The 16,458-nt window shown below is 42.5% G+C and overlaps 1 protein-coding gene across 1 annotated transcript; it reads left to right on the forward strand.

The window, feature by feature from the left end:
* Positions 1-2,782: 2,782 nt before the first annotated feature.
* On the forward strand, positions 2,783-15,261 carry dlec1 (DLEC1 cilia and flagella associated protein; the record flags this gene model as incomplete). Its single annotated transcript, XM_083901502.1, has 38 exons — positions 2,783-2,863; positions 2,940-3,080; positions 3,164-3,302; positions 3,390-3,503; positions 3,592-3,776; positions 3,909-4,105; positions 4,728-4,812; positions 4,903-4,990; positions 5,082-5,255; positions 5,342-5,478; positions 6,057-6,149; positions 6,246-6,336; positions 6,417-6,579; positions 6,666-6,858; positions 6,941-7,017; positions 7,089-7,251; positions 7,656-7,752; positions 7,864-7,994; positions 8,074-8,226; positions 9,171-9,301; positions 9,398-9,548; positions 10,110-10,226; positions 10,300-10,418; positions 10,491-10,685; positions 10,764-10,831; positions 10,906-11,057; positions 11,135-11,250; positions 11,334-11,404; positions 12,149-12,369; positions 12,447-12,599; positions 12,681-12,803; positions 12,890-12,984; positions 13,132-13,219; positions 13,331-13,522; positions 13,603-13,767; positions 13,863-14,013; positions 14,928-15,039; positions 15,147-15,261. The coding sequence occupies 38 exons, from the start codon at positions 2,783-2,785 to the stop codon at positions 15,259-15,261; spliced, it is 5,037 nt and encodes a 1,678-aa protein (XP_083757628.1).
* Between the last annotated feature and the right edge of the window lie 1,197 nt (positions 15,262-16,458).

The following is a 16,458-nucleotide window of genomic DNA, read 5'->3' on the forward strand; positions in this document are numbered from 1 at the left end:
CATAATGTTTCAGTCAACATGGGTCAAAGGTCGCAAATGTCACTCACTCAGGGAGCTTAATTAACGGCAATTCAACTGTCCACATCGTTCGCCTGTCCTTGCCATTCACCTGTCCTCATCGTTCACCTGTCCTCATCGTTCACCTGTCCTCATTGTTCACCTGTCCTCATCATCATTGACCTGTCCTTATCATCATTCACCTGTCCTCATCGTTCACCTGTCCTCATCATCGTTCACCTGTCCTCATCGTTCACCTGTCCTCATCATCGTTCACCTGTCCTCATCGTTCACCTGTCCTCATCGTTCACCTGTCCTCATCATCATTCACCTGTCCTCATCATCATTCACCTGTCCTTGTCATTCACCTGTCCTTGTCGTTCACCTGTCCTCATCATCATTCACATGTCCTCATCATTCACCTGTCCTAATCATCATTCACCTGTCCTCATCATCATTCAACTGTCCTCATCATTCACCTGTCCTCGTCGTTCACCTGTCCTCATCATCATTCACCTGTCCTCATCCTTCACCTGTTCTTGTTGTTCACCTGTCCTCGCCGTTCACCTGTCCTCATCATCATTCACATGTCCCCATCATTCACCTGTCCTCATCATTCACCTGTCCTCATCATCGTTCATCTGTCCTCATCATCATTCGCCTGTCCTCATCATTCACCTGTCCTCATCGTTCACCTGTCCCCATCATTCAACTGTCCTCATCATTCACCTGTCCTCATCTTTCACATGTCTTTGTCATTCACTGCCAAAGTTTCCAGTGCGTGACTTTTATTATTTTTCTAATTCAGGCTAATCTTTTTTTTACTCAGTAACAGATGTGATTTAAAACATAAAGAGAGGTTCAGTTCTTCCTTGATTGTATTTATTTTTTATTTATGACATTGTATGAAAGGCCTTTTTGGGCCAACTGTGTCCAGTCCTGGTCTGGACAAATCGTTCTTTGTGCCACTCTATTATCAGCTTCTGTTGACCTCCTCGTCTGTATTAGTCTTGTAGGAAGAAAAAAAAAGAAAACTGCTCTTTCTCTCTGATGAACCACGAGAAGCAACAAAGCTCACTTTGTCTTTTTCAGAATCCCACTTGACTCTCACCACATGAGCCGATCAGCACAGTCAAATATTTTGTGATGGCTGAACTCTTTAGGTGTTATGTGTTTGTTTGTTGGCTTTTCTATGGCAACAACCCCCCTTTTTTTTAAATTAAATTACATATAGCACAAACAAATGCTTTGGCCGAGTTTTGCTGTGATTTGAAAAGTATTTGCATGACACATGAATGCTGTGTTGTGAAACCTTCTCCAATTACATGAACCCTTTTATGGCCCGTCTGTACTCTATGTTCACACTCAGGTGACGACACCACACCTCACACAGAATGTGGGTGTGATTGTTGGACAAACGTGTTATATTGCATCTGTTCTCCTGCTCATGAATAACTGCACCGTCATTAATAGATCAATACATTTCTGATCATTCAAACATTCGAATTGTATTTAACCACAATTTTTTTTAACACATTTTCAAAACAATGTCTAACCCAGAAGTAGAAGAACACTTAATATCAAGTTATGAGTTATTTCTGGCTGTTTTCTTTCATTAATAGTTAAATTTTTCATCATAAAAACGTTTATAGTGTGAATTTTGTATCATTCCATATCAAAACAAAGACTTTTATTTTGAAATCACGTCAACTATTTCCTGGCTCCGCCCTCACCTGTTGCTATGACAACCACTCATACACCACATGGCTGACGAGCAGCGAAGCAGGTGAAGTGAAGCGGACCAAACTTTAAAAAAAACACCACTTTTCGCGGTATGTACACGTAGTTTTTCGTCGCGTTACCGCGTTATTTATTTCAACGTTTTGTAGCTACGCGTTTTTAACGTTAAACGCTACATGTACATGCGTGACGTGTTTGCGTCGCTAATTTGCTGCGTCACATGTTGTTCCTCACGCAAACGGCGCGTGGCTACTGCTATGTTTTTACACCGGGTTCACGTTTGAAAATTGACATAAAAAATATACTATAATACACTATATATACACTTATAATATATACTATACTTTATCATTTGTACACAAATGGCAGAAGAAGTCGTTAGTTTGAGCTGCTAACATTTCACAATAAGAGCCTTGTTAGCAAATGAATGGAACCGAAATACAACAGTGCTTTTACTTTGAAACACGGAGGCAGCCACATGCACATAATATTATCTAAACTCAACTTCTTTCCCTTTGTTTTCATGTATTATTAGTGTTTTACAAAACATGCACCTTAATCCTGCTGTAATCCCAAATTCCAGGCCAATTTCTAAACTTCTGTTTTGATAAAACTGTTGTTTTGACTCCACGTTATGCTCTTAAATGTCAATTAGATTTTTAGTACAACTTGTACACACCACAGATCGTGTGCGAGTTAGCCAATGACCCACTTTTAATAGCGTTTAATGCCATTTTTTAACTATGAAATTGGCATTTTGAGGCAGAATAGTGCTCTGTAAATGCCGCACTGCTACCTTTCATCCGTGTATGATCTTACTTTCACGGATCAAAGGCAGATGAGACTTCCTTCCACGGTTGCCACAATGGGGAGAAATTGCAGGAATAGTCAAATGTTCAGAATTCCGCCATATGCAAACGTAAAATGTCCTTGATGAGCTGAAGCGCAAATAATCATAATAATAAAGAACAGAAAACGTTAGAAAAAGGGTCATAAAACACCAAGAACAACAACGTATGCTGTTAAAGTAACTTTATGAAGAGTGATGGAGCAACCAGAGACGAGACCAACGTGGATCTCCGAGCCGTCTGTGAACAGCCACAGACCAGCGTCAGGAAAATCACAGGTAGGACGAGACACATGAGCCATCGCCTCCCAGTAAACTAAACTAAATCTATATCTAATTGTTTATTGAACTCCAGGACATTTCCCATGTGTTGGCGAGCACTTTCAAAGAGCTCTACACGAGAGACATCATCGGGAAAGACACGTTGGCCAACCTCATCAAGACCAAGAGCGGACAGAGCAGCTACCACACCAAATACGTGGAAGAGCTTCAACAGGTAAGCAAAAGAAAACGCCGTTTCTCACAATCCACTGTCGACAGAGGACTCTGAAAAAATGCGGAATTTTTTAAATCACGCAGGTTCATTATGAACACAGTCGGCACATACACGAGGCTGACATGCTGGAGAACCACATCATTCAAGCCAGAGCGAAAGCTGCAGCTAAAGAGAGTCACGCCAGGAAAAGAACCAAAGGAGATGTTTGCGATCACCTTGCAGGTTATTATTCAATTCATGACCATGTAAAAGCACAGCTTTCTTGTTTGATATTCTTCATTTGACATTTATTTATTATTATTATTTCAGTCAAAGCGGCGCTGACCTGGTGCATAGACAACGATCTACTGGAAATGAGCAACCTCATCTGCCCTCGGGACTACTTACCGACACTAAAACCACACTACATGCCGCCGCGACAAAGTACCCGACCTTCTCCTCTCACTGGTCTTCTGAATCACGCGTGTTTTCAACTTTACCGTCCGTCCTCTATTTTTGTTTTTTTTTGCAGGGAATCCGGATCCCGCAAAGCCCACCATCAGCTTCGCCATGCACATGTCCAAGGAGCCTCAGGATGACGGTTATTCGCCGATTACCAGCGTGGAAAGGACCGCGTTGGACGTGAACGAGTCGGAGCTCACCATGACCTTCGATTCCATGTCGGATGTTCCACAGAGGAAGAATACGCACAGGGAGGTGAGGATCCTTTTGTTTCTACAGAAGACAATAAATGGAGCAAAAGAAGTGTCAGGGAACATGTAAAGAACATTACTAATAGGCATAGAGTAATAAAGAATATTAAAAAAAAATGTCCATCCCGTGTTCTAGAAGCGAAACCAGGCCAAGCCCAAGTGGAAGGGGGAGCTGAGTTTCAAGGACAAGGCGCAGATGCTGGAGGACCTTCACAGGCTCAAAGAGCGACACACGTTCCTGCTCAACCCTCACTTCCTGCCTCCAAACGCACACCCGGGCGGCAAGTCCCTCATCCAGACCAGGAGCAAAGCCGCGAGGACGGAGGAGCAGAGGTACACACGGCAATACTGGAATGTGCTGACTGTGCAGGTTTACAGGGCAGCAGGTGCATTCAGTGTCAGTGAGTTCAGGACAGTCAGGGTTTTTTTGTTTTTTCAATATTTACTACAAGCACGAGTCATATTGACCTCATATTTTGCTTGTGGATGCAAACGTCGTCAACCACAGCTGAATGAGGGACAACCAGAGTGTCACGTGACGTGTTTTGTGAGCCAGATCTGTCACATGAATCTGTCATTTGAATGTTTATGTCATCTTTTGCTTGTAAAGTGAGACGAAACATCCACAGAAAGCGAGATCTCAGATGAAGCACGCAGCTTACAAATGTAATGTTTGTGACGAATAATCCGAGGCCAAAAGCTACACACTCTACCGGTTCAAAGTAGCCTCAGGCCTCGATTTTGACTTCTACTCTGATAGAAGCTGCTCCTCTCGTATTAATCCGCAGTGAATCTGAACAAAATGCAGGCAAACAGTGACATCTCAAGTGTTTGCTTTTTTGTGGGTTTTATGCTGCTGCTGTGACAACCACTTCCTGTGAGACTCTTGCTGCTGAAATCACGCTGAACACTCAGCTCAGTTGTTGTGTTTTGTGGGTTGTTTTCTATCCGACAGCTCATCCGATGACGTCGTCCCAGTCTTCGTCGCTAATCCTGCCGTGGTCGTTTTCGCCGAATACAGCGTGGGTCAAGTTTACGAGGTATGAGGCCTCAAAACGCCGGTACGTAAATAAGAAATTTTAAGTACTTTCACTATGAGACGGTACATGTTCTGTCCCGTTCTGCCTTAGACGACACTGGAACTGAGAAACATGACTTCCTCATCCCGTAACATCCGAGTCATCCCTCCCACCACTCCTTACTTCTCCATTGGCCTGGGTGAGCACTGTTCTGTTTTGTTTTGTGCATCATGTGTTGTCACTGTAATAAATAAGTTACCAGTATGAAGGCGATATGATGCGTTTTGCAGGGAGATTCCCCGGAGAGGGCGGCATCGTCGCACCGGGAATGAGCTGCAAGTACGCGGTCCGGTTCGCTCCGGACTCGCTCGGAGATTACGAGGACTTCATCGTGGTGGAGACCCAGAACGAGCACCAGCTCGTGGTGCCCTTCATGGGCCGACGGCCCCCTCCGATACTCACCCGTGAGTGTGTTTTGTGCTGTTTCTCATTCTCTTCTTTTCTATTCTATTGTAGCCTGTATGTTTTTCCTTCTTTTTTCCTCGTGCAGTACCAAGAGTTCTCGACTGTGGCTACTGTCTGATCGGAGGAGTCAAGTTTGTGGAGTTCCTGTGTGAAAACGTGGGCCTCAGCGCCGGAACGTTCACCATTCTCCCCAAGAGCCAGTGGCCGACTTCAAACCTCAGGGTAAAAAGCTTCCTTAAAACTTCCAGGTTTAAAAAAAAAAGTCCTGTTTTTTTTCAGCTGAAGGTGAAGGCCTATCTTCCTCTTCCTCTAGAGACACTAGTCCATTTAATATCTCAGCTGGATTATTGTAATTCCCTGTATGTTGACTCAGACCATTCATTTGTCACAGTGACTCCAGCTGTAGTCCAGAATGCCTTTTTGACCAGGAAAAAAGAAGTGGGACCACATTACGGCCTGTGTTGCACTCTCTCCACTGGCTTCCTATTCGTTTTCGTTGATTTTATAACTTTATTGTTGGTTTTTAACAGTTTGGCACCATTTCTAACTCCTTTTCTGTGGCTGCCCCTAAACTTTGGAACGTGTTATCCATAGAAATTAAATCTGCCCCCACAATTAGAATAGTCAACCTGGACACTTCTATGTAGATTTGACCTTTTTACTATGTTATATACTGTTTTACTTGTATGTTTTTATTGATTTTATGTCATGTTGCTCTGCCTTGAACTCTCTAAAGCACTTGGTTGTTTTTAAATGTGCTCCAGAAATAAAACTTGACTCGTCTTGTCTTTTTTTCGTAGCCCGTGGCCAGAACATACTTCTCTGAGCAGCCGCCGTTTGCAATCAGCCCGTGTCTTTTTGTGCTGCAGCCAGGAGAGGCCACTGTAGTGGAGGTGAGTCTGTTATATGGCGGCTAATGTAAAAAAAAATCTTGCACTACAGCAGGTTAAAATGGTTCTAAGCAGCTGTGTGTGTCTTTGTGTTCACAGGTGGTTTTCTTTCCCATCACGGCTGACAGGAGCAGCCAGGATTTCACCATCGTCTGCGACAACTGTCAAGTCAAAGACATCTCCATCGAAGGTGAAATCTGCCTTCACCGGTCGGCCGAGTTCATTCAAAGGTTCCCGGCGTGTGACATAATGTACGTGTGTTTCTTCCAGGCGAAGGCCAACTGATTGCAGTGGAGCTGGCGTCCGTGTCCGGGGGGGAGGAGCTTCCTGTGATGGGGGAAGTGCATGACCTGACTGCAGAGCACTGTGTCCGCTTCAGCTCGTGTAACCCTCACTCTGTGCAGCAGAAAACAATCACCATCAGAAACAACGTGTAAGCTGCGCACGTTTGAAGGGGACCGTTCAGAATTCTGGGTCACGGTGTAATTACATTTCTCTTATTCTCTCTGTGGGTTGAAGCCACCTGGAGCTGCCCTTCCACTGGCAGATCCTGATGCCCAACCTCCACCCTCTGCTACCGGGGGAAACGCCGAGACGTTCCCACATCGAGTTTCACCCGGCAACAGATGACGCTTTCCACGTTAGCCCCACAACAGGCCTTCTGGGCCCCTGCCAGGACCAAGAGTTCATGTTCACCTTCTGTCCTAAAGAGGTATAAAGGACATATACACTGTAATGAATCAGAATTACTACTTCTTATATATATATATTAAAATGTTTTGTGTTTTCTTAAGTTAAGGGACTACCACAGTGTGTGTCACTTAGTCCTTAGGGACGTCCCAAAGTCACAGCCAGAGCCCCCTCAAGCCAGGTAACGTCCTTTTAAATACGATACGGTAAAAGGTCTTTGTACAATATGTAATAATACATTTTACGTTTCAGTGGCCTTCAGCCGGTGCGCACCGGCTCCAAGTTGAGCGACGTCATCGTCATGGAGATCGAAGTCAAGGGCTCGACAGAACAGTACAAGGTCCAGCTGGAGCCGTACGCCATCATCATCCCGGGAGAGATTTTCATTTGCACAACGACCCAGAAGAAGTTCAAGGTTTGATGTATATATATATATATATATATATACATATATATGTGTATATATACATACACATATATATGATATATATGTGTATGTATACGTATATAGGTATACATATATACACGTACATGTGTGTAAACAGGAAAAATATATATTTCCTCCTTGCACACATAAACATATACATATATATATGTATATACGTATATATATGTGTGTATGTATATATATATATGTATGTATATATATATACATACACACATATATATTTGTATATATATGTATATAATATATTTCCTGCTTACACACTATACATATATACTAATATATATACATATATACATTTATATATATATATATAAATGTATATATAGTCATATATTTCCTGTTTACACTGTTTATAAACTGTGTTTTTGCAGATGTGGAACCGCAGCAAGACCTTCGTCTGCTTTCAGTGGGAAAGTCTGATCAGCAGTTGCCACATCATAGAAGTGGAGCCTCCTACTGGCAGAATAGGTGTGTTACACCCTACAATACTTTTAAGCAATTCAAATGTATATATATAAATATATATATATATATTTTTTTTTTATGCTGTCTTTTATTAATGAATTGATTTTCACCCAGAGCAAAACGAGTGCTTTGATTTAGATCTCATCGTGACCGGAGTGGAGCCCGAGAGGCTGATGACGAGCCTGGTTTGCCACATCGATCACCACGAAGAGCCCATCGTCCTGCTCCTGGAAGTCTCCTTCAAGGTGAGAACAAACCTCCACACAAAAAACACTTGATTGATCTGGTTTTTTTTTTACTCATGATTTTGATTTTTTTGGACAGGGTCCCACAGTGACCATCAGTGTCCCCAGTGTGGAATTTGGGCTGGTGGAACTCGGGGACCAGACGCAGACGAGCGTCCTGTTAACCAACACCACTGAGCTGGAGGCCTCCTGGACGATGGCCGAAGTCCTGCAGGGTCAGCAAGGCGTGCAGGTAACAGTAACACCTCCCTACACTTGGAATAAGAAGACGGCACATGTTCATTGTCCCATGAATCATTCGATAAAAAGGCCATACCATGCACACAACACACAATTTAACTTATTTATAAGGGTGCTTTATTATCCTTCATTTATTTACTCATAAACAATCGCATCTTTAATTTCTTTCTACACTCTTAGAAAAAAAAGTGCTAAGTAGAACCATAAAAGGTTCTTCGGCTTGTCCTCATAGGAGAACCCTTTTTGGCTCCAGGACGAACCTTCTTATAACCTTTTGGAGGGTTCCACCAAGAACCCTTTTAAAACCTTTTATTCTGTAAAGGGGTTTTAAAGGGTTCTCTTGTTCTAAATGGTTCTTACTGGAACCATTAGTGTTACCAATAAACCCTTTCTTTGGAAAAGGGTTTTTCAGAAGCAAATGTTTCCAGGTAGAACCTCAGCCTTTGTAGAGGAACACTTTTGGAACCCTTATTTCTAAGAGTGAACTTATTGACCAAAATTAGTCATTAAGTTCACCTTTTTACATGGTCATAGTCAAGGTCAAGGTTAATTTTAGTTATATAGCACATTTAAAAAAAACAAAAACAAATTTGACTTCACGGTGATGAATAAGGTAATAAAGTAATGCAAATGTAAAACCAATGAAATGACAAATAATTACAAGTAAGAGAAGATAAACACTGTTGAGTAAATTTAGTTATACTTCACTAAAAAGCCAAGAAGAGTGTGTAAGGGTGTGGAAACTATAGTACACATTATGATAGTTTGCTTTCCAATTTGACAGTAAACTAAAGATATTCTGGTTTGGAAACAAAAATATATTGTTTTTTGAGGTTTAGGACACATTTTATGGACCAAACATCAATTAAATTAATCGATAATTGCTGGTTGAAGCACTAATTACATGCATATTGTTTTGTATTCTCGGTGTTGTAGATATCAGTGGAGCCACACAGAGGCCTTCTCCCCCCCATGGCTTCCTGCAGTGTGGACGTGATCTTCAGGCCACGTTTTCCTCAGCACTTTGAAACACACGTGGAGCTGACGGTGGACAACGGACGAGGATGGTAAGGACGAGGGCGAGGAGCAGCAGCCGCCTTTGGACGATAATCCTTTAAAAAAAGACCGTTCATGACGTTAAGTCGCCTGTGTGTTTCCTGCAGTTGTCTGTCGGTGCGAGCAGATGTGCAGTCTCCTCAAGTTTGTCTGCTCAACTGCGAGCTGCTCCTCTCTGAAGTCTACGTCGGAGTTCCTGCCAGAGGAGTTGTCACGCTTTTCAACCAGACGCTGCTGCCTTCACACTTCAAATGGATGGTATATACACACGGCACAGCATCACTTTTACCATCCACTGAACCTGTATGAATGCATCTTTCTATTATTTCCAAAGACAAAATAGACTAAATTAAGGGTTTCTTTATTAAGACATTTAAAAAGAACTAGATTGATGATGTGGGGAGATGGTGTGGGATCATGGGAATTAGAAGTTGTGATCCATTAGTGACAAAATACACACAGTAAATAGAAAGAAAGACCTGGAAGTTAGAGCAGAGTCAGGTATATGGGTAAGTTTAGTGTCTCTTACCTTGAGTATAAACACAGATTTCTGTTGTTCTATTTCTATTCTATCTTGTTTTATTGAGCGTTGGTTACGTTTTTGCCGACAAAAAAAACCTAATTTTAAGATATTTTAATGAAGACATTTTGCATATTATATCTTTAAAGCCACCATTTTATACCTTAAATAGCAGTTTTTTTATTTACATTTTTTTTTTTTATTATTTATTTATTATTTTTTAATAATAGAATATATATATATATATTGTATTTTACAATGCTTTATACACATTTACACATTAAAATTTTCTCCTCCAGGATCAGCTGCAGGGCAAACAGGCGTCACTCTGCTCGGCCAGCTTTGCACCCTCCTCTGGAACTCTGCGACCCAACACCAGCATGGAGATCGCCGTTCATTTCACGTCTCACACAGACGTAAGTCACCGTTTCTTCAACTCGAGAGCCTTTGACTTTTTTACGACACATTTTACCTCTTTGTGTCTAACAGGAGCTGATCGAGATGTCTGCTCTCTGCGAGGTCCAGGGGATGAACTCTCCTCTTGTTCTTCACATCTTGGTTCCCGATCCTAAGACTCTCAGTGTGTCTTATTCGCTGCCAGGTGTCAGGTACTCATTGTGGATTTCTTTCACACAGGTGCATTAACGCTCAAAATGTGATCGACGTTCTCTGATTTTTAGCTCCGTGGCAGAAGAGGATGAGACTCCCCCGACGCCGGTGCTCGACTTTGGGAATGATGTCTTCTTAAAGAAGGCCGTCACAAAGCAGCTACTGATCACCAACCAAACTGCTATCCCTGCAACCTTCACCGTCGAGGCGGAGTTCTTCACTTGTCACGCGTCAAAGCCGAATAAACCAAAAAAACAAGGGAAAAGGTAAGACACAGACATAAATAATGCATCACATTACACACTCTTCTGTCGATGTTGACTCTGGCTGCATCTCATTCACAGCGTCTCGTATGTTAAAAAGCCGCTTCACTCCTTTCAAGCAAAGAAAGTGGAGGAGAAAGCACATGAAGGTACGTTTGAACTCTTATTGTAATTATTATTTTATTACTTTGGGAATCAAGCAGTAATTTAACCCTTTGCCCAGATTTCGTGAGCGGCATTTTGGCTCACGGAAAAGGTGCGGCGTTCCTCGTGCTGCCCAACACGGGGACGCTGGGGCCGTTTGAGACCCAGGTGGTGGACGTGACGGCGTACACCGACATGTGGGGGGAATACAGAGATCATCTCATATGCAAAGTACGACGTTTTTTCCACATTCCTTTTGCTTTTTACTGACGAATGGTCCTGAAGTCCGATTTTTTTCCTCCCTGCAGGTTGGCGACCTTGAGCCCACGCTCATTCCCATGCAAATGACAGTGAACGGATGTCCGCTCTTCTTCCAGATGACCGGCCCTCAACTGGACGACCAGAACCAGGGCCCGATCATACAGTCTGTACCACTCCTTGTGTTATTTGTGTTTGTTTTTAACAACCATTTTATCATTTGTATCAGCACCATTTTCCCCTTATTAGTTTTGGCAGGCATGTATCTGGTGGTGACACAGTCTCACGGTCTCTTCGCATCAACAATCCCACTCTGTATAGTAAGTGTGACCATCCAAAAACATCCATCCATCCATCTTCTACCTCATGAGAGTCACGGGGAGGCGCTGTGTCAATCACAGCTGACATAGGGCGACAGGCGGGGTAGAGACAAACAACCATTCACTCTCACTCTCACACCTACGGTCAATTTAGAGCGTCCAGTTTACCTAATCCTCAAATCTGCATGTTTTTGGACTGTGGGAGGAAACATGCAACCTCCAAAATGTGACATAAATCTGACTTATTTACCCAATTGAGACAAAAAAAGTGTGTTACTATGAAGCTACATCCAGTCAAGCATAATCTTAGCTTAGCATTAAGACTTTATAGTTCATTATCTTGACCCTTGGGAAGTTATTTACTCTTGAAAAAGTCCAAAAAACTTTTGTCCAAAATTTGACAAAATAAGTTAAAAAAAAATAATAATTTGTCCAAAATTTGGCTAAAAAGTCATACTGTGGTATGTTGTCCAAAATTTGACCAAAAAGTGAAGAAAAAAAAAAGGTGTCCAAAATTTTATAAAAAAATTTAAAAAAAAAATTTGTCCAAAATTTTACTAAAGGTAAAAAAAAAAAAAAAAAAAATTGGTCCAAAATTTGACAAAAAAAGTATAAAAAAAATTGGGTCAAAATTTGACAAATAAAAAAAAGTGTCCAAAATTTGACAAAAAAGTGAAAAAAAAGTTCATTATCTTGACCCCTGGGAAGCTATTTACTCTTAATCTTTAATTTTGCTGCTGACAGATATCCGCATCGACTGGGAGACGTACAACGTCGACGAAAGCGACCTCAAACTGGTGGACGTGGTGGTGGCGTTCGGCGACGCCTTCCCGCTCAAAGACGCCGACGGTAACGAGGTGGCGACGGGATCGTTGAGCTTCTGCGACGAAGACGTTCAAGCGCCGTGGAAGGGCATTCGCTCTCCGGGATCTGCGGCGACGAGCTCCTCCCTCCAAAGCCAAAGTGTGAGTTCACGTCACACAGATAACTTTCATGATTTCTATTTCTGACTGCATCAAAAAATAAAAAAGATTGATTTCAGGACTTGGAAGAGGAAGAATGTATCGATGATTGTGACGGAAAGGAAGAGAATCTTTATCCTCGTCCAGTAGAACAAAAACTCATCTCTGTCCACATCTGGCCTCACCTGGGCAATCGCTCAGATTATCCCTACTGCATTACACCTCAGCAAATAGTAAGTGTGTATAACAACAGATTAATTACACCCCCTCAACTCTATGATGCAATACTGTCTTTCTCGGTGTCTGTTTTCAAGGTGATTCCAGCAAAGAGCAGCAGCACTTTCCACGTTTCCTTCACTCCGCTGACTCTTTCTAATTCAGCCAGCGAGTCCAAATGCGTCGGCTTTGCTCTGGGTTTCATGAGTCTCGACTCCAAGGTAACAGAGCAGTAATAGTAACATATGGAATAGAATAAGAAAGGGACAGCTGTAACCCTGGTGTTGTTGTTGTTGTGTGTCTACAGACGGCCGAGTGTATCCCAGGTAAAGTTGGACGAGCTCAGGGTTTAGATTTGGAGCCCTTCAGGATGGATCTATCGGCAGCCGTGAAGCCTGCAGCGTGAGCGATCACAGCCTTTGCTATTTATTATCAATTTATGCTTCTAACTAAAAATCAGCTGAGGTTTTCGGCAGAAGCAGCAGCAGCAGTTCATTGGGGGTCTGATTAATTTGCATCTCTTCCTCTTGGCTCCCCGCGTCGCTGCAGGCTGTTAGTGCAGATGGAGGAGGACGACGGGGTGCTGGACTTTCACGCCTCGGCTGGTGATTTACTCCGTGCACAATCGGAGACGGAGGTCAGGATCCGGTGCCTCGACGACGTTAATTAAAGCTGTGATTCCCCTGCATGTACATAAGAGTTGTTGACCCTGTAATGCTCACCAGTGGAACTTTGATTTGTTCCACAGCTGGCAGTGTGGGACTTTGACATCACGCGGAGCCTCCAGCTGATAAACAACTCGGAGATGGTGTTACACTTCCGCCTGAAGACCCGGTCTCCGTTCACGTTGCTCAAGCCACATCCCCTAGACCGGACGTCCGGCTCCTCGACGTCCGCCGACAGCCAGTTTCTGATGCTGCAGCAACAGAAAAGTGTTCAGGTGAGACACGGACAGGGATGGAGTATAATGTAGTATGTAGCACAAAGATGCTCTGTTAACTTACTGTTAATCAACGGCAGGTGAAAGTGGCCTTCCACTGCTCTCTGCCTCTGCTGGAGCACGCGGATCGGACGGATGAGGACGTCCCGCCCGGAGTGACGCTGATCCACGACGTCGAGAGTGGGGAGAAGAAGCTGAGGTTCCAGCAAAGCCTCCTGATTCATTACAGCAACAACAGCGTGCAGGTCAGACGCCGTGGGATTTATACACGTTTATGAAAATGAGAAAACAATCATGTGATACTAAAGACTTTATTTCCCTCTCTCTCTGTTGTGATCAGACTGTGCCTCTTCAGGCCCATCTGTACCTCTCTACTCTGCGTCTGTCCACGCACACTGTCAACTTTGGGTCCTGCTATGTGGGACACACCAAGACGAAAGAAGTCAAGCTCTACTGCTGCGGATCCCACACCTACTGGAAATCAGTCATAGGTAAGCAATTATTCAAAAGTTACTTACTCACTTAGAAATGTACTTATTTTTGAAGGAAAGTGACTTTTTTTTTTCATTGAATATAACAATAAATTAATCAGAAATACACTCTATACATTGTTAATGTGGTAAACGACTATTCTAGCTGCTGGTTTTTAATGGAATATGTACATAGGTGTATAGAGGCCCATTTCCAGTGTTCTAATGGTACATTGTTTTCTGCTAATCGCGTTAGAAGACTATTGGACGATTAGAAAACCCTTGTTCGCCGTTTACCAGTTAGCTAAGTTAGCTCATTTATCGCCGTTAGCGCCTACAGTCGAACTGGAGCGGCCTGTTTATTAATCGTCAAGAGCAGCGCTACAAATAGCCAGCATACCTGTGTACTGCGTATGTGTGCCTCTGTTTTTAAAGTTTAGAGTTACTTTAACGAGACTCATTTTAACAATCGGGAGTCACGTAAACATCTTTTTCCGGTCAGTTGTCATGAAAACGCGTCATACGTTAATGTGCGTTGGCGCCGTTAGAAAAGTAAAGAGTAAAGTAAGTAGAGTAAGTAAAGAACGGTAGTGAAGTACTCTACTGTTCAAAAGTTTGGGGTCACTTATAAATGTCATTATTTTTGTTTGCTAATGGCGTTAGAAGGCTATCGGATGATTAGAAAACCCTCGTGCAATGATGTTAGCACAGCTGAAAACAGTTTAGCTGCTTCTTTATTTGGAATAAAAATCATTATTTCTAATCTTGTCAATGTCTTGACTATATTTTCTATTCATTTTGCAACTCTTTTGATGAATAAAAGTGTGGCTTTTAATGGAAAACACAACAAAAAATTGCATAGGAGACCCCAAATTTTTGACCTCGGAAAAGTTACACACTACAGCTGTAACCCTGTTTGACTGAATCTGTGTCAGATGACGGAGACGCCTGCGTGTTCAGCGTGACGCCAGACTTCGGGCTTATCAAGTCCAGGACGCCACACGTCATCACCTGTAACCAGGTATTACAGCTCCGTTTCACTCCCAGGTGAGAAAATAAACACAAACACACACAGAGTACACAACAACAGTTTAATGACGACACTTTACATTAACAGTACACACGCTCTCTTCTCTTTCTTTACTGTGCTGCAGTGACGACAGAGAGTTCAGCGCCTCGGTGCTGATCCAGTCTCCTCTGGTGAAGAACGACCTCACTGTGCAGCTCCAGGGAAATGGTTCTTACGACGAAGCGTTCAGGTCGGACTAAAAATGTCTCTGCCTCACAATCGGCACCTGCTGTTCATCCCGTTTTCCTTCAGTCTATGTATTTATTATTATTTATTTCCAAGAAGGACTGGTATGTGCAGTATAATCATCTTTAATCAGACTTCTGATAGGCTTTATTATTATTCATATGATTTGTTTTACATTGATGTGTTGAAACTACACAAATTCTGTACGAATAAGTCTATAAACCATGATGTCACAGAGGAAAGGGATAAACTTTTGTCAATTTAAAATAAAATATGATATATTATTATATACGTTGAGTGAAATTAATTAATATCTTTGACACGACTTGTGTCAATTTTTAGACACAAGTTGTTTTGACTAAATGTCAACGTAGTATCCACAGAGGAGTGAGAAACCTACAAAGCAACTTTATTTTTGAACAAAAATAACTTTTATATTGACTTTTAAGATGTTTAAGGCAAACCTGCAATCAATAGCACAGATAAAGGAAACGTCCACTCTTTTCTCTACTGGAGTTAAATACAATAGATGTTTTGATGACTTTGGTAAATAGAAGGATTGTGTGAGGCCCACCTGTAATACCGCCGAGGTCCGCTAGTGGGCCACAGCACACACTTTTGGGGGAAAAGCACTTGAATTGTCCAGGTCCTTGAATTGATGTTGTCCATCACAATGACTGAAAGTGTTTACATGCAATTATTCATATTTACACAGCTAAGTGTCACATTTTCCCAGAAATTAGTATATATGTATGTATATATTTATTACAGAACTGATAGATGGTTGTATAGAAGACTGTTGATGCCAGAAAGAGTCTGAACGAGGTACACACACACACGTACTACATCAACAAACAGTGCAAATCCACAGAGACATGCAAATGTCCAATTGATATTCATTGCACTCAATAAGTCTTAACACAGAGGAAGGATGTGTGTGTGTGTGTGTGTGTGTGTGTGTGTGTGTGTGTGTGTGTGTGTGTGTGTGTGTGTGTGTGTGTGTGTGTGTGTGTGTGTGTGTGTGTGTGTGTGTGTGCGTGTGCAGGTAAAGCGAGCGACGCTGGGAGCAAGGTCAGCGCGGTGTTTGTTATGCTCCACGGCGCGTCTCGTGTCCTCAGAGCGAGAGGAGACAGGTCCGTGCGGGACTGTTATTAGTGCTCATTATGGATCACTTTAGTTGATTTCATTCTGTAGACGCACACAGGTGCACG

Source organism: Microchirus variegatus, assembly GCF_963457635.1.
Source record: "Microchirus variegatus genome assembly, chromosome: 15".
Taxonomy (NCBI): Eukaryota; Metazoa; Chordata; class Actinopteri; order Pleuronectiformes; family Soleidae; genus Microchirus; species Microchirus variegatus.